Source organism: Erinaceus europaeus, chromosome 4 (assembly GCF_950295315.1).
Source record: "Erinaceus europaeus chromosome 4, mEriEur2.1, whole genome shotgun sequence".
In the NCBI taxonomy this organism is placed as follows: Eukaryota; Metazoa; Chordata; class Mammalia; order Eulipotyphla; family Erinaceidae; genus Erinaceus; species Erinaceus europaeus.
In genome coordinates, this window is record NC_080165.1 from 125,910,720 (window position 1) to 125,937,082 (window position 26,363).

Genomic DNA, 26,363 nt, shown 5'->3' on the forward strand with positions numbered 1-26,363 from the left:
ATGTCTAAACTATTGTATATTACTGTTGACTATAAACCATTAATCCCCCAATAAATTTTTAAAAATGCAGGGAGGACCTATCAGATGATAGTAAACTTCCACTTCCAATTATGGCAAACGAGATAATATAGATTAAGCTTCCTGTTGAAAAGAACTAGAAAAGTCTGACATCTGTTTGAAGGCATAGAGAAATTACAAAAATGGGGTCCAAAACAAAACAAAACAGAACTGAGTTTTTGGTGGATTAAACTGGCATCAGGGCATTAACCTGAAAAAGAGAATACAGGACAGAATAGAAGAAACTACCAAGTAGTAGGAATTAGCATTCTAACCATCACAGCCTTGACTACAGGCTAAAATTTAACCCTCCTTGGTTTCTCTCTAGTTTCATAACCTCTAAATTATGGGTTTTTTCTGATACTCTAGAACTGTCTTTTTAAAATCAAATCACTACTTATCCCTTCCTGATTAAAAGGAAAATCGCTGTCACTTGACTTACAAAGGAAAAAAGGGTCAACATCACTCAACCAAACCTAGCATATTGGGTTGTTTGAAAATAATTGGGTTGTTCGAAAAGTCATGATGTTATTTTTCTGTGTTTTTCAAAGCAAAGCAAAAATGAGTCATGACTTTTGCATCAACCCAATAAAATCCTAATTCTTTGAAATGGCTTTCAAACATTCTCCCAAATGTAGAATGGGGATCCTACCCCATCCACCTCTGTAGTCCCACTACCCATCATTCATCCACCCTCCTCACACATCCCACATCCCAAAAAAAAACACCTGGTTGAGCACAAGTGTTACAATTTGAAACGTCCAGGCTCAAGTATCTGTCCCCACCTGCAAGTGGAAAGCTTCAGGAGTGGTGAAGGGTCCCTCTCCCTCTCCCCCTCTCTCCTTCCCCTTCCTCTTCCCCTTCCCCCTCCCTGGCTGTCTCTATCCAAGAGATATATAAAGATAGTAAAATAATTTAAAAAGAGAAATATTTTTTTGGATTTTTTCTTTATTTCCTTTTGTTGCCCTTGTTGTTTTATTGTTGTAGTTATTATTGATGTTGTTGGATAGGACAGAGAGAGGAAGGGAAGACAAAGAGGGGGAGAGAAAGACAGACACCTGCACCTGCTTCACCGCCTGTGAAGCGACTCCCCTGCTGGTAGGGAGCCGGGGGCTTGAACCGGGATCCTTATGCCGGTCCTTGCGCTTAGCGCCACCTGCGCTTATCCCGTTGCGCTACCGCCCGACTCCCAGAGAGAAATATTTTTTAAAATTTAAAAATAAACTTAAGTAAAACCATCCTAAATTTAGAACTACCTATACAGTCTTATTTCACTCAAACTCTCAAATGACTCATTCATATTATTGTGAAAGTGATTTTTTTTTAACATTCTGATTCTATTACTTCCTTGCTTAAGTGTTCAATAAATCCCCGGCATTCAAGGCTTTGCAAACTGGTTCCTATCCATCTCTCCTGCTGTCCTCTTGTCACTCTTTGAAATGTTATACATTTGGTAACCCAATAATAATGAAGAGCTTCTAATTCTAATTTAGTTATTTCATTCCTTGGTCTGGCTAACTCTTGCTCAACCCTTAGGTTACAGTTCAAGTGCTGTACCTTCATACACGTCATTTTAATTAAAAACCAATATTCCCCACCCCTCTGGTGAATTATGTACCCCCTTTTTATATAGTTATATTTCCCTGTGCATCCGTCACTACACTGACCAATGTCATTTCACAGTCCTATACTTTAGGACTCTTCTCAGTTCTCAGCGAACAGCATAATCCTTGAAAACAAATTGTCATTTTTTTTTCTATCTCCAACGTCCCTCACACTTGATTGCAGACTTCTTCAACCAATTAAGAAACAAATTCCCATGTTTCCTAACTTCTCTGTCATCGACCCTCTCCCTCCACCTCCAACCTGCTCGCGTGACACTTAACACCTCCCCGAGAATCTACCAGCGGTTCCCAATTACAGGTTCGACGAAGAGATCCTAAAAGGAGGCCGTCGCTGTCACCTGCCGAGCTCCAGTCAGTAGCACAACAGCGGGGAAAACTCATGCAAACACTAAGCAAGAGGTCAGCCTCTCACACACACACCCTCCGCACACCGTCCACCTGCCCAAGGTTCACATCACCCGCGACAGCGATCAGGCTGGGCGGGTCGGCTCCTCCAGCCCAACACCCGCGCCGCGCCGTCTTCACCAGTTGGAAATTGCGGAGAACTCACCGGCAGGCGGAACTCCAGGTGCTCTTGCGCCATGAGCAGCAGATACCTGTTCAGAGAGGCTGGCAGCGCCATTGCAACGGCCCAATGTGCGCCTGCGCGGCCCGCACGGTGCCTCCCCGACTTGGGTCCCTCCGAGTCTTTTTCCGCTGAGGCGGAGCTTCCAGAGGCGGAAGCAGAGGTTCTGCGAGGTGCAGAGTTGTCCTCTCGCCGCGCTTGTAGGCAGAGGTGGAGTTCCCGCTACCTCTGCTGTAAGGTGCTTTCTGGTTGATGCCCCAGCCTAAGTAGGTGGAGTGGCTGCGTTGTGTTCTGAACACCTGAAGTACACTTCCCACTTTCTCTACAACTTTTCAAATGCACCTTCCTCTGAACTGCACGGAAATGATCCCTTTTCCTTGCAGACTTAAACTAACCACTTAGGGCTTTTGGGGGGAGGGAGGGCCTGACAAGATCTGGGCCACACATTATGCATTTACTATATTCTTGTAGTTTTTCTTTTTTTTTTTTTTTTTTTTGCAATAGCTTTTAAAGGGTGCATTCCTGGTAAACCAATTGGAATAAATTCTTAAAGATTGAGATTATCTCTGTACCTAGTAACCAAATCATCTTCCTGGGCATCAGTCCTCTAATTATTAGCTGTGGTCATGCATGAAGGTCACGGGGCTAATTTATAGCCAGTTGTAACGATGATAAGAATTACTGTTAGCTATTGATAATGACATTTTATAGGAGCACACAGCTCATGAATTTTAACAACTTGCTTGTTCTGCTTATGCTTTATTGCTTTTGAGAGTTCTAATGAAATTTTTAAAAAATAATAAGGCAAAGAAAGATATGCCACCCATGTGGCATATCTTATCCTGCCCATCTTCAAGGCAGCCAATGATTGGTGTAGATCCCCAGCCCCCTTAAAGTGATGTTCCAGTAAATTTTGAGACCAACCTTCTCCCAGACACTATTCAGGAAAAGATAACAGTAGCTAAGACAACCAGACCCTGATGATTCCCCCACCCTCCTAGCCTAGCCTATTTCTATGTGGCCATAAATAATTATACAATTAAGTATCCGATTTTTCTTAATCAGAAGTGAACTTAGCCAATTTTATATATCTTGGTGCATTGCACCAAAGTAAAAAGCTCTGGGGCGAGGGGGGAGGGTTCAGATCCTAGAACATGATGGCAGAGAAGGACCCAGTGGGAGCTGAATTGTTACATGGAAAACTGAGAAATGTTACACATGTACAAACTATTGTATTTTACTGTAGATTGCAAACCATTAATCCCCCAATAAAGAAATTTTATTGTGGAAAACTGGTAAATGTTATGCATGTACAAACTACTATATTTCCTGTCGACTGTAAAACATTAATCCCCAATAAAGAAATTTTAAAAATAAAATAAAAATACAAAAATGTTCTATTGACATTTCAATGTATATGTATGTATATAATTAAGAAACTATGGTAGAAAATGCTGAACAGAACTCCTTGTTGCTTTTTTTTTTCCAAATCATTTTATTGAGATTAATGGTTTACAATACAGTTACTGGCAAATGTGATTTTTTTTTACCTTTTTAAATTAAATTTTGTTTTACAAATGTGTCCATTGTCTTATCTTTCCATGATAGGTGTCTGCAAAACACCCTCACTACCAACCTAGGTTTTTCCCATGATCCTGCACCAGGACCCCAATACTCTTTCAATGAAGTAAAGTTTAATATCTGGGGGGAAAAAAGATTTTATCATATGGATGTCTAGAATAAAAGCTGATTCAGAAATAGATCAGTCAGTAGGTCTCAGCTTCATTTCATTGACTACAGCAGTGAAAACAATAAAAGTCATTTTTGTATATGACTTTTTGATATCAAAATCTAGGAATATATAAATATAGTAACAAAAACTATGCTCTTAAATTATCAGTGTTATGTAAGATGCATGTCTACATCACTGACAATGATCCTTTCATAAGTTAGAATCAGTCAACTCATTAAACACCTTTCATTTGAATCTATTTTTATTACTATTTAAAAAAAAAGTCTAGGTGGCAAAGTGGAATTTATTCCAGGTATATGAGTGTCATTTAACATTCAAATACCAAACAACATGGTTTATTACACTACAGGATGAAAAATCAAAATGATGATCATATCAGATTAGGAAGCATAATTAAAAAGATATCTCCCAGTAAACTAGGAATAACAAGAAACTTTCTCCCTGAAACTAACAAGAAACTTTCTCCCTGAAAGTGATTTACAATGGCAGAGTGGTTGAACGCAGGACTTGCAACTGGAAGGTCCTGAGTTCAATCGCTGCCATCACCTATGATAGATTGATATAATGGCTCTCTCACTAATAAATCTATTTAAAATTTTTTAAAGAAAACATGTAACTCAACAAAAAAAGGCCAGTGACTTTAAGAGGTACCTCATCCAAAATGACATACAGATAGCAAATATATATTACATATGCCCCATGGCATATGAAATCAAGGACATTCAAACTGAAACAATGAGATGCACAAATGAGAATGAACAAAATTCCACATTGCTAACACCATAAATTCTCACTCATTATTGACAAACAAAACTGTATACCCATTCTGAAATCCACTGGCATTATTTATTTATCTATCTTTCCAAAGTTAAACACATTTCTCTCACATAAAACCCAACAATCATGCTCCTTGGTATTACCCAAAGGAATTGAAAAAGACATCCACAAAAAAAGAAAAAACTCTATGCAGGTATTTATTGCAGCTTTATTCATAATTGCCAATACTTGTAAGTAACCTGTGTTTTTCAGTAGGTAAACTGGAACATGCATACAATGAAATATTCTTCAGCAATAAATGTGGTAAAGTTACCATGTCATGAAAAGACATGAAGGAAACTTAAGGTGAATATTTCTAAGTCAAAGTATTCAATCTGGAAAGGTCACATATTGTATGTTTCTAATTGTATGACAGTCTGGAAAAGACAAATGTATGCATATATTAAAAAGATAAATGGTTGTTATGGGTTCCTTGGGAAGGAATGAAAAGGCAAAGTCCAGAGAATTTTTAGGGCAGTGAAAATACTGTGTGACATTATAATGATGGCTACACATCATTATGCATTGAGGCAAGTTGACAGGATGATCACTACTAAGAGTAAAACCTTTAGGTTACTGGACTCTGGGTTATTTTGATATGTCAACATAGGTTTAGCAATTCTAACAAACTTAACCACTTTGGTAGGGGATGTTGATAATGGCAGAGGATAAGCATGTGTTGGGGTAAAGTGTACGTGAGAAATCTCTGTACCTTCCTAATTTTGTTGTGAACTTAAAACTGTTCTAAAAAAATATGTAGTCATAAAAGTATCCAAGAAAAAAAAAGGTGACTTAGTATTATGTATCTTTATTTAGCTTTCACTAAGTAAGCAAGGAATTTTACCCAAGTAATAGCTCATTAACAATCTTACAACTCTTCAATTACGAACAGTACCACAATAAGTATGTTTAATGCTTTCAGTACTACTTTAAATAGTAAGACAAGTTATAAATTAGTTTTTTGTTGAGCTACTCTTTATAAGTAGCTAAAGTTATGAAATAAAACTACTGATGAGACTTGGTGAATTTCAATTATTGGGATTTAACAATTTCAATTATTGGGATTTAACAATAGGTTTTACAAATAATTAGACTTTTCATGAAATCATTAATGGCTTTTTTTTCTTCATGGTTATAAAGGCTCTATTGAAGTACTACCTATACCAGCTTATTCTACATAAATTAATCACTATTATAATAGACTACCAAGAGATGAAAATATTTTGACCTTTTTTCAGTTTTATTGAGGGGTTAACATGCCATAGTACAGTTGTTGACACATAGGTAAAACCTCTCATTTCCTTGTGATAGATATCCACTAAACACTCCCAGCCTCAGCCTAGGTCCTTCTCCACTACCATGCACTAGGGCCCCAACACCACAATATAGGCCATGCTTGATTACCTGAAATTGATTTAACAAATTTTATCTATAGATCTTACACCTTAGACAGCAATCATTAAAACAAAGAAGTCAATGGAAAAATATTCATGGAGTTACATCACAAATCTCAGGAAACATATATTTTAAAAAGACTTAAGGCTACCCAGTATAGCTTCTCATAAATCCCAATGAACCTTACAATTAAAATTAAGACTTCAGTGGGGCCCAAATATTAGTTTATAATGTGCCAAAATTAGAGAAATCTTCCACTGTAAACAGGTTCATGTTCTCAGTTTTTCAATCAAGTAATCAGCCTGTAATGAAAGAAAAAAAAACTTTCATTATAATAATCATGGGCTATATTAAATAAGTCTATTCGCATGCTTATTTCAACAAACGACAGCAAAAAAAACTGTTTCTAAAAAAATTATCTTAAAAACTCTTAATACACTAGTTTTAATCTATAGTAAAGAATATTGTATATAAATAGGCAAAATTTTATCAGTATTATCAGGAACACCACTATAAGCCCTCCTGTAGGCTTCTTTAAGACCATACTCTATGAATTAGCAATGGTAAGGGCTGTCCCACTCCCAATAAAGGAGACTAGGTCATCCTACTCTTCCACTGAAGGAAAACTGGTCCTGAAATGAGTATAGCCTAGAATGTTCTCACCTATGAATGACCATGGACTGCACAGACTGACAAGGACTCAGAAGTTATAAGAACTCCTGTGCTAAATATGAATAGATACAGGCCTAGGTCAGATCAACATGGTAAACGGTTAATTGTACCTATATACTTTCAAGTTTGGTAGCTGCTTTATGCTCTACTCCAGCTTTCTTCTTCTTCTAGCGTTTGCCCTTCTTCCGTAGCCAGTCAACAGCGTCAGGTTGAGCCTGATGTAAAGTTTCGAGACCTCCTTTGAATCTGGAGAGGTGGCAGTCGTTGACTATGTGGGTCATAGTCTGTCTGTAGCCGCAGGGGCAGTTCGGGTCGTCTCTGGCTCCCCAGCGATGGAACATAGCGGCGCACCGGCCATGGCCTGTTTGATAGCGATTGAGGAGGGCCCAATCATAACGTGCTAGGTCAAAGCTGGGTTCACGCTTGCAGGGGTCTGTGATGAGGTGTTTGTTCTTTACCTCAGCTGACTGCCAGCTCTGTTTCCAAGAGTCTGGAACAGAGAAGTTCAGTGCAGGCGTAGGGGACCAGATTGGGTGACGAGACGTCAAGCGTTGGACAGGGTGGGCGAAGATATCCGCGTATATTGGCAGGTCCGGACGAGCGTAGACGTGGGAAATGAACTTAGGTGATGCCGCATCCCGACGAATATCTGGCGGGGTGATGTTGCTAAGAACTGGCAGCCATGGAACCAGGGTGGAACGGATGGTTCCAAAAATTATTCTCATGGAGGAATATAATTTGGAATTGGCCAAGTGGACATGGGGGCTACGGAACCATACTGGGGCACAGTATTCTGCAGTGGAATAGCATAATGCCAGAGATGATGATCGTAGTGTGGAAGCGCTCGCGCCCCATGAGGAGCTGGCCAGCTTTCAAGTCCTATTCTCAGCAAAAATTACCACAGTAATGGAATCCTATGACTATAACCTAAATTGACTTCCTAGCTTCTTTCTACCCTAAGATCGCTATTCTCATCTGCTCTATTCCTACTTTTTGGTTCCTGTTTGTTAAACATTTGTCCTACTTTATATCTTACTGCCTTTCAGCCACCAAGTGGAGGACACTACTATGATTTCATCCTGAACTCCCTGGGCAGATGACCTCACCAGTGTAACTAGGAACCTCAAATCTCCAAAGCCCTATCCCACTAGAGAAAGATTGAAACAGACTGGGGGTACAGTTAACCTACTAACACCCATGTCCAGCAGAGAAGCAATTACAGAAACCAGAACTTCCACCTTCTGCACCCCATAGAACATTTTCATCCATACTCCCAGAGGGATAAATGTTAGGTGAAGATGATTAGTAAAATCACAAGCCCCATAGAATATACCTAAAATAGACCTACTAGCTCCTTCCAACAAGAAGACCCCAAATTTCATGTGCTATACTTTTACCTTTAGATTCCTGATTATTAAAAAAAATCTGCTTTTTTTTTTTTGAGCCCTTAAACTTTGGGTTATAATGTTTTATCATTGTAGTATTAAGGATTACAGCAAATGTACTGATGGTGAGAGAAATGTGAATGTATAGGTTCAAAGGATAAAATCTATTTTTTAAAAGTTAAAGTAATTCAGATACTTTTCTTAATCATCTTATATATCTGGTATCACATAAGAGAATTTGAAGTATACTTTGTTATCTTTATCTTGCTTTTTTATTTTCCATTTCATAATAGACTCTGCCCCAGATTCTAAGAATGGAACATTAACAGATCTTATAACTTCACCTGCTGATTCTTTTCCAGCTAAAAAAGTCATATAAGGAATCAGTTAAGAATTATAGAATGCATTTTGATCTTTTTATTATAAAAGCATGGGTCCTGCAGAAAACTGGAAATTCAAGCAAAAAAGCAACACATTGTTGCAGTGCTGATATTTATTTATTTTTGCCACTGGCGCTGTTATCTCTGGGTCTTAGTCCTGCACCACAAATCCATGATTCCGGTGCTTATTTTCTCTCTCTCTCTCTCTCTCTCTCTCTCTCTGTCTCTGTCTCTCTCTCTCTATCTATCTCCATCTCCCTCCCCCCACTGCTTTCTCATCTGTGACACTCGACAGGACAGAAAGAAAATGCTGGGGACACAGGGAGGGAGAAAGAGACCTACTTCAGCACTCATGAAGCTTCGCCCCTACGTGTGGGGAGTAGGTTCTGGAACCCAGGTCTTTCCTCACAGAAACTGGTGCACTCAACTAGGTGTGCTACCACTTGGACCCCACACTTATTTTCCAAAGAACCTCACCAGCTTCCCTCCAGAATGTCTCATTTCTTATTTCAAATACACTCTCATATCTTAAATATACTTTTATTTTAATTAAATCATCTTGAAGAGTGATTACATGATTAATTTTTCTAAAAACTAGTTTTTTCTCCCCTTTGGGTATTTATACTATTCATCAGTAATTATTTAATTGGATTACTCAGATAAAAAAAAATACAGCTCACTTTATTATAAAATAAGAGATTGGTAAATTAGCAAAATGGTCCAGAAAGGTTAGAGTCACTCAATAATAACAAAGGCTTGACTGGATTATTTTCCATTTCACTCTAGCAAGACAGAATTCTACAATTTGGGAGGTTTAAAATCTCAACCTTAGATACAGTAGTTGATACTAATGTAGTCCTGCCGTATAGCCTTCAAACTATCAGAAATCCTATAAACTCAGCTTCTACAAAGTCATGATATGGAAGCAACAGCAAATATTTATTGAACACTTACTATTTGCAAGGTACAATTTTAAGTGCTTTACATGTAAACTATCCTATCAATACCAGAGAAAGGCATCACTATCTATATAAGGGTAATAAACAATCTGGGCCTCTAAAAGTTTAAACAACTTACACATGACCCCTTTAATAACTACTGGAGTTAGAATTTGACTTTGTGCTAAACAGTAAATAGAGGATTTCTGTCTGACTCTGGTTGATGACCTGGAACTTCTCCAAATTAAACATATCATTATAAGCAAGCACTATGCTAAAAAACAGATTAGGCCTACGAGAGCTGATGCCTTCTATTGCCAGAAAGAAAAACCTACAATGGAAATGACAAATGGCTTTGTATGCTTCCCATATAATAACATCGTACTTACTGTAATAAACCAATAGGAATTCATTCTATAAACCAACTTTGAAAAGAAGCCAAGCTGATCTACTGGTGCCAGAACATGAAGGTGTAAGTGGGAAATAGAACAGAATGGCGGTACGTGGAAACCCATTCTGAAAAGGAAACACAAGAGGTCACTGAAAAATCAGTTTGAAAACAGTTTAAAAATACTTTTTCAAGTTACAAAACAAAACATTAAAGATATCCAAAATTTTTACCTTATATAGCCTGACCATAGAGTATTAACAGTTACTTTCATGTTAAAGTTCACAGTAACAATATCTTCTTCAAAGAAAAGCTTAACAGCATATTAATGCCAGTAGATAGCCTTGAAGGAAATAAGGTGACATAATCTGACCACTGAAGTTTTTAGTCATACTAGGTATTTAATTTTCCTAAGATATACCTGTGCATATATTTTAACACTACTAAATGTAATAGTATTCATTTATTCCAAAGGTAGCCAGTAGGTGGCATGCTTTCTTCAATAACCAGTCACTTCTTTACCAGCCAATATTTCAATTATCTTGTTAGAAAAACTTTGTGATTACTTAACTTTCTTGCTTAGTATTGAAAACAAGCTAGATGATAATTAATAATTGTATTCTTTATAAGACATTCAAAATAAAACTTCTCTTAAGCACCAAAAAACAAAAGCACACGATTTTATCTTATAAAAATCAATTTATAAAAATTGTTTTCTAAGTCTATTTAAGCTGAGTAGAGCAAGGCAAGCCTCCATCAATCATATAAACCTAGAGATTCTAGTCTTTTCAAACTATAGGTAAGAAGGCACAGGATAAATGCAGTCAAATATGTGACAAATATTGGAAAATTTCAACCACTACCCACAACAGGGGACTAGGTTTTGTTTCTTTTCTTTCTTTCTTTTTTCTATTTATTTATTTACTCCCTTTTGTTGCCCTTGTTTTATTGTTGTAGTTATTATTATTGTTGTCATCATTGTTGAATAGGACAAAGAGAAATGGAGAGAGATGGGGGAAGACAGAGAGGGGGAGAGAAAGATAGACACCTGCAGACCTGCTTCACCGCTTGTGAAGCGACTCCCCTGTAGGTGGGGAGCCGGGGGATCCTTATGCTGGTCCTTGCGCTTTGCGCCACCTGCGTTTAACCCACTATGCTACAGCCCGACTCCCTAGGTTTTGTTTCTGTGAAATAAGATTCATATAATGTAGAATCAAGTAACACACAATACAGAAGCAACTCAAGTGTTTACTTAATTCTGACGTTTTTAACTTTGAGTTTTCCCAAAGTTAAAAAGTTGGGTGGAGGCACTGTTGGGACTAAGGCTCAGGGTTCTTGACTCCTAGGAGAGTCATTCATTTAATTAAGTTCTCCTATGTTTGGGAAGAAAATATGCTGCTTTGGGTTAAAGGATTCTCAAATAGCACATGTTCCTTGTTATTACCATTCATGGATAGTACTTGACAGTCTTAGAGAATTTTCATACACTTAATACTGCATATCTACAGGTGTTTTTTTCCCCCGTTTTATTGTAGGGTTTGTGGTTTACAGTGACAATGGGATACTACTCGGCTGCAAAGACAGATATTAACTTAGGTTAAATGACTTCTCTAAAGTAACTCAATAAGGACAAATACAGGACACAGAAAGTAGCATAAATAGCATCAGAATCCAGATCTCTTCTGAATTCCAATTCAGTTATTACAAGTAATCCCCACTAAGGACACAAACAGAGTTCAGCCTGTTAGAGCACCAACTTACATTCCTGAGACCCCAGAGGCCACAGGTTCAATTCCAGCAACACCTTCTGTCATAGCTGAGCAGAGCTCGAGTATTCTCTTGCCTTCCCTCCTCCGGCATCACATGGAAGGACCATAGCACCACGGCTTCATCTATCTGCCTGCCTGTCCTTATCTGAATGAGAAAGTGGTCTAGAGTAGTAAAATCACACATACACAATACCCTCCTCAGAAAAATAAAGAAATAAATAAATTTATTTAAGCTAATTACATTTGGCAAACTGAACAGTATTTTCTTCTCCCCAAATTTTACAGAAATCCAGTTTCCAATATGCAATAAAATTAATTTCATGTAGAAGTATAATATGGTATTTCTGAAACTGCCTGACAATATTCTTCAAATGGAATTCAATTTAAACTTAACTTTATAGAAATGCACGTATAGGGAAGTCAGGCGGTAGCGCAGTGGGTTAAGCGCAGGTGGCGCAAAGCGCAAGGACAAGCATAAGGATCCCGGTTCCAGCTTCAGGCTCCCCACCTGCAGGGGAGTCGCCTCACAAGCAGTGAAGCAGGTCTGCAGGTGTCTATCTTTCTCTCCATCTCTTTGTCTTCCCCTCCTCTCTCCATTTCTCTCTGTCCTATCCAACAACAACAACATCAATAACAACTACAACAATAAAACAACAAAGGCAACAAAAGGGAATATTCTTTTTTAAAAATGCACGTATGGGATAAATAAAAGTTTTCTCTTTTTTTTTTTTTTTTAAGTTTATTTTTTAGATAGACAGAGAAAGTGAAAAGACCACAGCACTAAAGTTTTTTTTTCAACCTGGTGGAAGCCAGGCTCAAACCTGAATCTTACAAATGGCAAAAAGTACACTATCCAGGTGAGCTGTTTTGTCCATCCCAAACAAAAGTGTTCCTGTAACTATTTTACTTACTTACTGCCTGAATATATTTGTCTGTCCAAACTTTAATAGGTCATTATTAGAAGATACTGAGACAAGTGGTACAGGAGTGGCTAGTACTAGACTGAAAATTACAAGAGGTCCCAAGTGATACTCTGGCTCACTCTCCCTTCTCTTTCTTTCTGCATTAATAAACACATAAATCTTGAAAGAAAAAAAAAAAACACTACGAAGAAGTTTTGTTGACTAGATTTGTACTACCAATGAACTATATACACTCACCTTCAACTATACTTAAACCACGAACTCTGCCACTACTACCTCTACTTTTTACAAGGAAATGATATTTCCAAAGAATCAGTTATGTGTATTGGTTTCTATCTGGAAGTATACATACCTCACATTTTCAAAGTCGGTGAAATTATTCTTTTCAAGAATGGTTTTTCCTACAGCTACCATGCTCTCAACTGTAAAACAGGAAAGAAAATATTGTATATTACACTGTAGAAACTATTAAGTTCACTAAATTACTATTCATTCTTTTCTCTTTCATTCATCTTTCTTTTCTAATAAGTGAATTAATAATGGTTTTATAAGATTACAAAATTATAGGTATAGAGTTCCACAGCTTACTCACCCTTCCACAAATAGTTCTGTGTCTCTCCTGTGTCCATATGACGTCTACAGTTCCCTATATCTGTTTAAATTATTATTGCTTTGTAGGACAGACTGAAGTCAGGAACTGTGACACCATTTTATTTTTCATTTTTTTCCTCAGATCTGCTTTGGCTACATGTGTTTGCAGGTACGTGTGCATGTGTGTTTCTGGTCTCACATGAGTTTTTGGATAACTAGTTTAATTTACTTGGAAAATGTCATTAGGATTTTCATAGGGAGTGCACTGAATCTATAAACTGCTTCTGGGAGAATGGACATTTTAATTTAATAACATTTATCCTTCCAATTCATGAATGAAGACTAGAACGAAAGTTCTAGTCAAAAGTCCTATCACAGGTAAGCATTAAAAACACATTCAACATGATTATACAGTAAGTTCACTTTCAGGAGCTGTTTTCATGTTTTTTTTTCCCATTTGACTTATTTCTGTTGATGAACTTGCAAAAACATAAAATAAAGTTGGTAACCACATTGTCCCTTAGACTTTGTAAGAACTATAGTGGTTATGAGGGAATGGAGCAGAGAACTCTGGTAGGGGCTGGGGAGACAGCATAATGGTAATGCCTTTTAAACCTGAGGCTCTGAAGTCCCAGGTTCAATCCCTAGCACCACCATAAGCCAGAACTGAACACTGTTCTGTTATCTTTCTCTCTGTATCTACTCTTTCTCACTAAAATAAAATAAGTAAAAATATTTTTAAAAAAATAAGAAGAACTCTGGTAGAGGGTGTGCTAACTTACACAATGTGTGTATGTGAAAGCAAACTCCCTAAAATCTTATTTGGTAAAATGCTGTTAATTTACTAATGAAACATGAAAAAAAAAAAAATGATATGTTTCGTTGCCCTAAGTTACAGAGATGCTTGTTTATCAACTACTTAAATAAAGGTTCAACTTGAACCTCATGTAAAATCACTACTACAAACTTTAATGTGTAGGCTTGCTCCTTAAATCCTCTTTCTTATAAAACCATTTAAAGCTACAAGCATTTCCATCAAGGCACTGCTTTAACCACATTCCACTAATTTTGGCATATTGAATTTTCCCACCAACTAACACACACACACACACACACACACACACACACACACAAATAAATAAATAAATTCTTTTTTTTTCTTTTGCCTCCAGGATTATTGCTTGGGTTCAGTGCCTACACTATGAATTCATTGCCCCTGGCAGCCATTTTTCTATTTTTGGGGCAGGACAGAGAGAAATTAAGAGGGGAGGGGGAAATAGTGAGACAGAGAGACACCTGCAGACCTGCTTCACCTCTTGAGAAGCGACCCTCCTGCAGGTGGGAAGTCCGGGCTCAAACTGGGATCCTTGCACGGGTCCTTACACTTCATACAATGTGCGCTTAACGCCATCGCCTGCCCCCCCACAAAAAATTTCTTTGTTGAGATATATTTAAAAGTGTTTTTAATTTTTTATTTTATTTTCCCTTTTGTTGCCCTTGTTATCTTTTTTATTGTTGTTGTAGTTATTGTTATTATTGATGTCGTTGTTAGACAGGACAGAGAGAAATGGAGAGAGGAGGGGAAGACAGAGGGGAAGAGAAAGATAGACACCTTGCAGACCTGCTTCACCACTTGTGAAGCATCTCTCCTGCAGGTGGAGAGCCCGGGGCTGGAACCAGGATCCTTACGCTGGTCCTTGCGCTTTGCGCCACATGCACTTAACCTGCTGTGCTACCGCCCAACTCCCCAAAAGTGTTTTTAGAATTTTTTTTCTTTCCTCCAGGGTTATTGCTGGGCTCGGTGCCTGCACCGAGCGCCACCGCCTGACCCCCAGAATTTTTTTTTTTAAATGTGTTTGCTTTATGAAAATCAGAGCACTGCTCTGAAATATGTGCTAATTGGGACCTGACTTACTCCTCGTCTGCATCTATTACTGAGCCACCTCCCTGCTTGCTAGGCGTTTGTTATGTTTCTTTATTATTTTTATAAAGAATGTAATACACTGCTGGAGCATGAACCTGGGGTCTCATACATGTGCTACACCATTAGGCAACCTCCTGAGTCCTTTTCATTTTTTATTTATAAAGATAGAGATGAGAGACAGAGGAAAGAAGTTATTTTTAAAGTGTGTTGCTTAACTTTAAAAACAATGCTATTAGGGGGCCAGGTGACAGAGCAGTGGGTTAAGCGCACATGATGTGAAGCTCAAGGATGGGCTTAAGGATCCTGGTTTGAGCTCCTGGTTCAAGCCCCCAGCTTCCCACTTGCAGGGGGGCCACTTCACAAGTGGTGAAGCAGCTCTGCAGGTGTCTTTCTCCCCTTCTTTGTCTTCTTTGTCTTCCCCTCCTTTCTTGATTTTTCTCTCTCTGTCCTATCCAGCAATGACAGCAATAACAACGATAAACAACAAGGGCAACAAAAGGGGGGGAAAATGGCCTCCAGGAGCAGTGGATTCGTTAGTGCAGGCACCCAGCCCCAGCAATAACCCTGGATGCAAGAAAAAAGAAAAGGAACAGTGCTATTCTACATTATATCATTTTTCTAGTGTAATTACATGATTGTGACAGACTATATTTTATAAGATTTCAGTTACTGGATATATAGTGAACCCTGTTTTATTGCCAAGAATATGAACTGCCCTGGTGAATAAGCCATCTTAAAAATGTATTCTTTATTTGAGTAGAATTCTATAAATCTAAATTAGAGTCACATTGCTTGACAATGTCATTGAACTCTTCTATATAATTACTTTATAGGCTGCAGATAATAATTGTAGTTAACTTCTGAAATTTATCATGTAAATATACACAGAAATTAAAAGAAATGCATAATAAAATTCCAAACACCCATATAATGCTTCAAAATTAAGTGAATTGTTTTAAGTGATTTAAATAAGTACTAAAAAGAGATAAATAAGCATAAGCACATTTCTCCCTCCTTAAGAATAATAGTACAAAAAAGTGCTTAAAACACTATTGACAAAAATATCAAAAGCACAACTGTGTTCACCTGTTAGAATATGTGTCAGCTGTACTGACAGAACTAAGATAATTAAGGAACTCTGTACTACCCAGAGAAAAACAGCATAAAAAACTGATAATTCAGGAGCATGAACATAATTAAACTGCATATCAAGGTTTCTATCTAAAAGAGATTTCTTACTCATCTTCAAAAAGTCTGGGCCAATGTATCTATCTTGTAATCTACCTTCAAGAACTGACCAAACTAACTCCAGATTCCAGTGACAGAAGAAAATATCAAAGACTTGAACTAAATTGAGAAAGGTCTTAGTGATCCCTAAAAAGTCACAGATGTTATAGTAGGAAAATGTAGGGTGAGCCTGCAAGAAACAAATCTAGAACTCCTTTTCAGAAGCTAAAAAATTTTCAAAGTTTCATCATTAAACTTTGGTTGCAGTTCATCCACATAAGAAACAATGAGTACCACTGATGTAGTCCCATTCTCAGGCAATATGAGCTTATATTATAACTTATCTACATCATATCTTTCATCTTTTAAACCAAGAAAAGACATCATCCAAAATGTCTTAAGGGCTAAGAAATAGATTACCCAGAAGGGTACCTACCTTTCCATGCACATAGCCTGAGTTCAAGTCCTGGCTGGCAGTACCACGGTGCAGAGGGAAGCCCTCCATATCTATCTATCTATCTATCTATCTATCTATCTATCTATCTCTTTCTTCCCCCTGCCCCCAAAATAAAAGGGGAAAATTTGGCCCAGGAGCAGTCCAGTTGTGCATGTACAAGGCTTAAGATGATATCAAAAACAAAATAAGTCATAGAAGTATTATTATATTTTCAACATTTTATATTTTAAGAGTTATTTATCTCCTAAGATAGAGAAGTTAGGAGAGAGAGAAGAGGATGGGGAGAGAGAAAAGTTAATAAATATTGCATCTGGCTGTGAATACGTGAAGATTATACTATTTTCTTTGTGCATATATTGAAATTTTTATAATTAAGGCTCAAATATTTAAATATATTTTACTGATTTAACATTGGCTTACAATATTGTAAAATGTAAAAAATATACCTTCATAATGAAATTTTTTTTAATCATAATTCTCCTTTATTTGGTACTGCTTGGTTTTGTTTTGTTTTTTTCCTTTTTAACCATCACTACCATTACTAATGCTCTTTCAAGATAACATAGCCAGGCAGAATATTCCCATCATCTTACCCAGTTCTATTTGATCTTTCTTTAGATCTTTGCAATTTCCAATATGCTTCTTTGGCACCACAAGATAGTGATGAGTTGTAGCCGGTTTGATATCTTTGAAGCAAACTAAGTCTTCATTCTAAATGAGAAAAAAAAAATCATTTGTTGATTTTTTTTTTATCACTATTTCCCAATGCCATTCTAGTTTAACTTAAACATCATAAATCTACATTTGATAGAGAAGTGGCACTTTTTACAACTAAGCCCCAATAGACAATTTTGTAATTATGCATTAAGTCCGGCAAGTGAAGCTTTGGAGACAGGTAATGGTGCACCTGGTTAAGCACACATGTAATATGTCCAAGGACTCAAGCTCTAAACTCCAGTCTCCACCTGTAGGAAGGAAGTCTCTCAAGAGGTGAAGTAGTGTTGCAGGTATCTCTCTTTCTCAATCTCTATTTCCTGCTCCCTTCTCAATTTATCTCTGTCCAATCAAGTTAAAAAAAAAAAAAAAAGCTAAAAAGGAAAAATGACCATCAGGAACAGTGGATTTGTTGTGCAGCCACTAAGCCTCACCAATAACCCTGTTGGCAAAGGGGGAAAAGTCAAGTTTTAGCTACCTTCATGAGTTACTCATTTATTCAAGAGAATTTATAAAATGGTTATATATTTTTTAAATATTTATTTATTCCTTCTTGTTGCCTTTGTTTTATTGATGTAGTTATTGTTGTTGATGATGTCATCATTGTTGGATAGGACAAAGAAATGGAGAGAGGAGGGGAAGACAGAGAGGGGAAGAGAAAGATTGGTTCACTGCTTGTGAAGGGACTCCCCTGCAGGTGGGGAGCCGGAACTCAAACCGGGATCCTTATGCCGGTATGCTTTGCGCCATGTGCACTTAACATGCTGCGCTATCACCCAGCTCCCAATGGTTATACATTTTTATCTTTTGGGAAAAAATAATGATTTCAAGATAGATGCCACATGAATGCAATTTCTTTTTTTCTTTTCTTTTCATTTTTTGAATACGGTTTCTTTGCTTCACATGATAGATATCAGCACACCACTCCCACTATCAATTCAAGTCCTCTTTCACCACTGCACTCTGGGGCCCCAAAGTCCTTTCAACCTCCTCTTGCCTGCCCGCTCCCAAGTCCTTGACTTTGTTGCAACAGACCATACTCTTTCCAAGTTTCACCATACATTTTTTCCTTTCCTTCCTTGTTGTCTATGTCTCACCTACAAGTGAGATTATCTTCTTCTCACTTAACACAGGTTCAAGTTCAATCCAAGATGTAGCAAGGAATTCATCATTTCAGTACAGTTCAATAGTATTCCACTGTGTTTTTGTTCTCCTTGGCTAAATCCTAATAGAAGATTCGCTGATCGTGTGAGTAAACCAAGGCCAGCCATCAAAGGCCTAAACAGCACAACAGAAACTCTTAAATCTCAATCTTTGCCTCACCTTTGCTGGAAACAGAAGAAAAATTGTTGCATGGGGTAGGTCAAGAAAAGGAGACGAATATGGGATAACTCCACATCTAAGTGGAACTTGGGTGACAGAGTTAGGGAGAATAACAGGATGAAACATGGACTGGGGCAGGGGTACCACAGTAAAGCAAGGGATTCTGGGAGGAACAGTGAGTCTGGGGGATGAGGGAGTTTGAGGCCTCTGGGGGGGTGTGTGTGCAGCAGACAATTATGCAGAACAAGGAAACCATACACATGTATAAACAGATGGACTGTAATTCATTAACACTCCCCCAATGAAAGAAAGAAAGAAAGAAAGAAAGAAAGAAAGAAAGAAAGAAAGAAAAAAAGAAAGAGAGAAAGAAAGGATGAATGGATGGATGGATGGATGGATGGATGAAAGGAAGATTGTACCAGAAGTGCAAGAATACTAAATAAAACAATTTTGCTGCAGGGCATACTGAAAACATGTAAGTTAAACTGTAGGTGACTATATGGTTTTTTAAAAACAATGATCTTTAGCCTTTAGTGATGATCTTAAAACATCTTTTGAAAAGAATACTCAAGGGGGCTGAGCGGTAGTACAGTGGGTTAAGTGCACATGGTGCAAAGCGCAAGGACCAGCGTAAGGATCCTGGTTCCAGGCCCTGGTTCCCCACCTGCAAGGGGGTCGCTTCACAAGCGGTGAAGCAGCTCTGCAGGTGTCTATCTTTCTGTCTTCCCCTCCTCTCTCCATTTCTCTCTGTCCTGTCCAACAACAGTGACAGCAATAACAATAAATAAGAGCAACAAAAGGGAAAAAATGGCCTCCAGGAGCAGTGGATTCGTAATACAGGCAACAAGCCCCAACAATAACCCTGAAGGCAAAAAAAAAAAAAAAGAATACTCAAATTTTTTTTTTGGGGGGGGAGTATGAAAGGGTAGAATCAGGGTTTCATTCATGTGTGATTTTACCACTCTAGATTATTTCTTTTTTTTTTTTCATTCAGACTGAGATAGATAAGGATAAACCACAGCATTGAAGCTTTTTCCATTGCCATAGCATCTCCCATGTGATGTGAAGACTCAAACCCAAGTTATGAGCATGACAATGCAGAGATCCTATGTGCTAAACTATTTCTCTGGCTCCTTTTAGCATTTATTTTATCTATCTCAGATAAGATAAATAGAGAATGACTTATGAGAGACATCAAAGCCAGAGCAATAAACACATTGATACATGTGGTGCTTAGAAGTATACTGGGAGCCTGACTCATGCAAATGCATGAGTCTCTTTTGCATAAGTCTCTTTCCCCAAGTTACAACACTCAGCTTTTTGAACACTACTGTACAAGCATGCATAACTGCTTAAATTCTGTATTATATGGACTACTGTTTATATTTACCCAGGACTCTGTATTTAAGGTATAATTTAGATAACGGTATTGACTCTGCCTGATTTTCTCTATACAAATGTCAGCAGATTTTTGATACAGTTTACACTAGCTAACGTTCTTAATATTGACAAAACCCTATCTTTAGCCAGGAATAAAACTATGAGAAAAGTTTGGACTATACCATCCCTACCTCCTACCTCCTACTTTTTCTTAAATTTCTTTCTCTTGTTCTTTTTTTTTTCTTTTTTCTTTTCTACGGCACTATTCAGTTCTGGTTTCTGGTACTGAGGTTTGAACCTGTAACTTTAGGTGCCTCGGGCAAGAAGATCTTTCTGCAAAACCACTATGCCATTTCCCCAGTCTTCCCACCCTTTCTTAACAAGTTTTTTTTTTATTTCTTCATTGGGGAATTAATGTTTTATAGTCGACAGTAAATACAATAGTTTCTACATGCATAACATTTCCCAGTTTTCCACATAACAATACAATCCCCACAAAGTCCTCTGTCATGCTTTTCGGACCTGTACTCTCCGCCCCCACAAACCCCAGTCTTTTACTTTGGTGCAATATGCCAATTCCAGTTCAGGTTCTACTTGTGTTTTCTCTTCTGATCTTGTTTTTCAACTTCTGCCTGAGAGTGAGATCATCCCATATTCATCCTTCTGTTTCTGACTTGTTTTACTTAACATGAATTTTTCAAGGTCCATCCAAGATCGGCTGAAAACGGTGAAGTCACCATTTTTTATAACATTTTTATTTTTTTGTGTGTATATACCACAAATTTCTCATATGTTGTTGGACACCTGGGTTGCTTCCAGATTTTGGCTATTACAAATTGTGCTAAGAACATATGTGTACACAGATCTTTTTGGATGGGTGTGTTGGGTTCCCTAGGATATATTCCTAGGAGAGGAATTGCAGGATCATAGGGTAGGTCCATTTCTAGCCTTCTGAGACTTCTCCAGACTTTAACAAGTTTTAAACCAACAAAGCCTCATACAACTACTAATACCTACTATTACTTTTGTTCAATATTGGTACTAAAGTGTATAAAATCTAAAAGCACTTTTAGTTTCTAAAAAAAATACTAAATTCTGTGACACTAAATTTTAACTCTAGCAAATCTATCTTATATTTGGCAAATTAAGGAGTAAATAAAGAGACAGATCTTGGTTCCTTCTGAATCTATGAATCAGTTCAGTTCAGAGATCTACCTTGCAGACAACTTATATCCATCCCCCACCCAGCACCACCAACCCAGTCAGATGTTTCCTGTCTTCATGTCCTCAGACTATCCAACATAAACTCTATGCCTATCATTTTAGGCATATCTTAACTTTGCTCCACTGCATTTCATAATGCCCACATGGCCACACCTAACCCTGGCCTTCACAACTAATTACTTTATCTAAAACAAGACAAACTGTTGCTAGAAAGGGAGAGAAAAATCACAGTTGAACAGATCTTAAACTAGAAGGCCTCATCTGATCCTATTCACTATACTATAATCCTGTTCCCCTAATTCTCAGTCCTGCTTCAAACTTCATACTTTAAAATACAATCCATGCTCTCATCTCCTTTGAGGCTTCATTCAAATGCCCCCTTCTGAGGGGAGATTTTCTTAACCAATTTTTTTTAATAGTGTCCCCATCCTCTTCTATCTTTCAGTAGGTGGTAAGTTATGTATTTGACCTGGTATAATGCGTACTATCTATTTTCTATGTGAATCATGCAAGGGCAGGAATATTATCACTCTTTCCCCCTACTGAAACTCAAGCCTTCCAATAGTTTCTGGTACGTAGAAAGCAATCATTCAAATTCTGAGTGAAGAGCAAGGGAAAACCACATATGCCCGTTGTAAAAACTTTCAGAAATCATAACCTTTAGCAGAAATCAATCCCAAACCCACTCCTCCTGGATACTTATAAGTCAACTGAACACACAAGTACCATGAGCTACCATCTACTACTCGTTTTCTCTTTGGCATCAATATTAGGGTGTGAGGGATTTAACAGTGTCAAGGAAAAAGAAGAAGATGATGAAGAAGAAGGAGAAGGAGAAGGGGCAGGTATTGCAGAACCCATAAATACTGTCTTTCTGCCAAGTGCCTTGGTACCTGCAGCGGGGCCAAAGTCCTGGTCTGCATGAATTACTACCTGGCCTCCCAGCCGATCAAGAGCTGCAGACCCTTCCCGGGGAGCGGAAGCAAGGGTCCCTTGGGTGCCCACCCACCTCACAATACAGGAGCTCGGTGTTGGGCTCCTTCTGCCTCGCGATCCGGCAGAAGACACACTTGCTGTTGTAGTCCTCCGCGGCGACCTCGGCAGCCGCAGCTGCCTCACTGCGGGGATGCGACTCGGCCATCGCCCCGGCCCGTGGCTTCTCCCCTACAAGCCCGGCTCTAGCTGCCCCCCAATCCTCTCCCGGGGACACCTGTTCAGATTTATTTTCAGGCGTCGCCCCCTTGGGCCTGGCGCAGAGTCCCGCAGGAAGCCCGGGGCACGCGCTGTTCTAGCAGGACTGTAGAGGGAAGGGCTACACGGTGCGGGCTCGCAAAAGTTGGCAGCGGGTGACCACGAGGGGGCAAGCGAGTAGCGTGGGGCTGCTAATGGAAATGTAATGGAAGGTCGACCGCGGGAGCCGTTCAGCCTCCAGCGTCTCTTTGGTGATGACGCAAGACGTCCGCTGGGACGTAGGAACGCACCCCGCGCGCCCGGTGACGTCACCGGCGCGCCCTTCCGCCCAGCCTAATGGAACGGAAAGGTGTTTGCTAGGCGCTTCAGCGTGTGGGGGAAACGGTCGAGTAAGAATTTAGTTCGCTGTGGTTTAAAATAGAATTTGTAGCAGTGGGGAGGAAGAGCAAACTTTCCAAGGACATTTTAAAATCAGGATTGTTTGATGCTTTGTGTATACATCTGCAGCCACGATAAATTTTAAATACTTAAGCCCCGAGTGTGTGAAAGTGCTATCTTTTATCTTTTTTTGTTAACGGCACCAGCTCTAAGTAACGAACTCATTCACATTCTTCACAAGTCATTAAATGCAGAGTTCTGGAATTCACAGTCTGAAGTTGGAGAGACTTGCTACTTCTAGGCCACTGCTGGGGCCTCCTAACTGGTTTCCCGCCTTGGCTCTTCTGTCATTCACACAAAGACCTTTAACTCTCTAGCATGGCAAAAGAAGGAAGGAAAAAAAAAAAGTATCAGTTTTTTTAGCTTGGTATTCAATATGTGTATACAGATATGACCTTAAATTTCCGTGTTGTAATATTTGGCATTTTCAGAACACCTTAAATGTGACATATACTACTCTAAAATCAAAACAACAAAGTTGATTTGGTAACCTCCACTATAGAAATGAAGAATAAACTCAGAAAGATTTTTCCCACACCATCAACATACCTCTACTTGTCCTTTCTTTCCCATTACTTAATGATCCATTTCTTAGTGCTCTAGTAGTGGGTTTCTTTGCCTGTACAATGATTCCACTAATCCTGGTGGCCTTTTTTTTTCTTTCTATTGTTGTCTGATAGGTACAGGAATAAAAGTCTGTATTCTTTGCAATCTTTCAATGCTGCAGTTCCATCCAAACTCTTCTTTTCATTCAGTATCTGAGTATCAGGGTTCAAATAAAAATTTGTCTGTCTACTTCTAGGATGTACCAACCTTTCAGAAAGCAAAAATCCTCTAGTGCAGTGGATAAGGTATTGGATTCTCAAGCATGACGTCCCAAGTTCAGTCTTCGGCAGAACATGTACCAGAGTGATGTCTGGTTCTCTCTCCTCCTGTCTTTCTCACTAATAAGTAAATAAAATACGTTGTTTTTTTTTTTAATCCTCTAGCACTGGAAAAGTTAGACTAATTCATTATATTTTCACCCTTGGTATTTTCTGATATAGAAAATGCATATTAACAGACTCCAGTTATGAATTCAATAATGTTTTAATAAGTTCATATTGTATCCATCTAAAGTGTATATTAAGTAGTACATATACATTTAAGACATTTTCTCATTCCTTTTGCAGTTTGTCAGTGATTTGCCATTACAATACCTGTATAGCCTTTCAAGAGACCAAAACAAGGTTTAGAATTGGTGCATTATTTAGCCTAGTTTAAGTATTAGCTGTTTTCCTTCATTTTAGTATATCATTCATGTGACCATCTCTACACAGCTAAATTCCACCTTCAAAGCCACTCATCACGTTTTACTTCTGCAATTTTTTTTTAAAAAAATAAAAGCCAGTTTTACTGAGGCAGCATTAATGTATACAACTGTATGCGTTTAGGATACATTTTCATATGTTTTCCTGATGCTGTTACCATATCATACCCAACATCAAAGTGCCGGTATCCTCTACAAAAGTCTTTTGAACCTTGTCAACCCCTACAATTCCTCCTTCCCATATGAAACCTCAATTCTGTAGAATCCAAGGGATTGTTTCCCTTTTACTTTGTTCCCGTGCTTCCTCTACATACCACATAAAAGTGAGATGATCCACTATTGTCCTTCTGAATTACTTCACTTAACATGAACCCTTCCAGTTCCATCTATACTGTAGCAAAGGACAAGATTTAATCTTTTCTCTTAGCCAAATAAGGTTTCACTGTGCATATTTATACCACAATTTCTTAATTCAATCATCTGGCATTGAGCACTTGAATTGACTTTTTTTTTTTTTTATTAAAAAAAGGATTAATTAACAAAACCATAGGGTAGGAGGGGTACAACTCCACACAATTCCCACCGCCCAATCTCCATATCCCACCCCCTCCCCCGATAGCTTTCCCATTCTCTATCCCTCTGGGAGCATGGACCCAGGGTCATTGAGGATTGCAGAAGGTAGAAGGTCTGGCTTCTGTAATTGCTTCCTCGCTGAACATGGGCGTTGACTGGTCGGTCCATACTCCCAGTCTGCCTCTCTCTTTCCCTAGTAGGATGGGTCTCTGGGGAAGCTGAGCTCCAGGACACATTGGAGGTGTCTTCAATCCAGGGAAGTCTGGCCGGCATCCTGATGACACCTGGAACCTGGTGACTGAAAAGAGAGTTAACATACAAAGCCAAACAAATTGTTGAGCAATCATGGACCCAAAGCTTGGAAAAGTGGAGAGGAAGTATTAGGGAGGTACTCACTGCAAACTCTAGTATACTTCTGCTTTCTTACTTTGGTGCCATACTCCAAACTCAGTCAATTTCTGCTTTGCGTTTCTACTTCTTTTTTTTTTTTTTACATGCATAACATTCCCCAGATTCCCATTTAGCAATACCACCCCACTATTTCATTCATCATTTTTCATGGACCTGTATTCTCCCCACCCACCCACCCACCCCAGAGTCTTTTACTTTGGTGTAATACTCCAATTCCATTTCAGGTTTGACTTGTGTTTTCTTTTCTAAACTTGTTTTTCAACTTCGGCCTGAGAGTGAGATCATCCCATATTCATCCTTCTGTTTCTGACTTATTTCACTCAACATGATTTTTTCAAGGTCCATCCAAGATCGGCTGAAAACGGTGAAGTCACCATTTTTTACAGCTGAGTAGTATTCCATTGTGTATATATACCACAACTTGCTCAGCCACTCATCTGTTGTTGGACACCTGGGTTGTTTCCAGGTTTTGGCTATTACAAATTGTGCTGCCAAGAACATATGTGTACACAGATCTTTTTGGTTGGATGTGTTGGGTTCCTTAGGATATATCCCCAGGAGGGGAATTGCAGGGTCATAGGGTAGGTCCATTTCTATCCTTCTGAGAGTTCTCCAGACTGTTCTCCACAGAGGTTGGACCAATTGACATTCCCACCAGCAGTGCAGGAGGGTTCCTTTGACCCCACACCCTCTCCAGCATTTGCCGCTGTTACCTTTTCTGATGTGTGACATTCTCACAGGAGTGAAGTGATATCTCATTGTTGTCTTGATTTGCATTTCTCTGACAATCAGAGACTTGGAACATTTTTTCATGTGTTTCTCGGCCTTTTGGATCTCTTCTGTGGTGAATATTCTGTCCAATTCCTCCCCCCATTTTTGGATGGGGTTATTTGTTGTCTTATTGTTGAGTCTGGTAAGCTCTTTATATATGTTGG

At 38.6% G+C, this 26,363-nt stretch overlaps 2 protein-coding genes across 3 annotated transcripts in view; both read right to left on the bottom strand.

Annotated features, from left to right (window-relative positions):
- TRMT11 (tRNA methyltransferase 11 homolog) overlaps positions 1–2,374 on the bottom strand; it is a 57,981-nt gene extending 55,607 nt beyond the window's left edge. For both annotated transcript variants that reach the window (XM_060190503.1, XM_007528342.3), the window contains exon 1: positions 2,233–2,374. In XM_060190503.1, coding sequence (XP_060046486.1) covers positions 2,233–2,304 — 72 coding nt within the window. In that variant the 5' untranslated portion in view covers positions 2,305–2,374. The remainder of the gene's footprint in view (positions 1–2,232) is intronic.
- Positions 2,375–4,958: 2,584 nt separating this feature from the next.
- On the bottom strand, positions 4,959–22,923 carry HINT3 (histidine triad nucleotide binding protein 3). Its single transcript, XM_007528350.3, has 5 exons — positions 22,516–22,923; positions 17,459–17,576; positions 13,019–13,088; positions 9,976–10,102; positions 4,959–6,513 (listed from the first exon to the last, which is right to left on the bottom strand). Exons 1-5 carry the CDS (start codon positions 22,645–22,647, stop codon positions 6,481–6,483), a joined length of 480 nt encoding a protein of 159 aa, XP_007528412.1. The 5' UTR covers positions 22,648–22,923; the 3' UTR covers positions 4,959–6,480.
- Between the last annotated feature and the right edge of the window lie 3,440 nt (positions 22,924–26,363).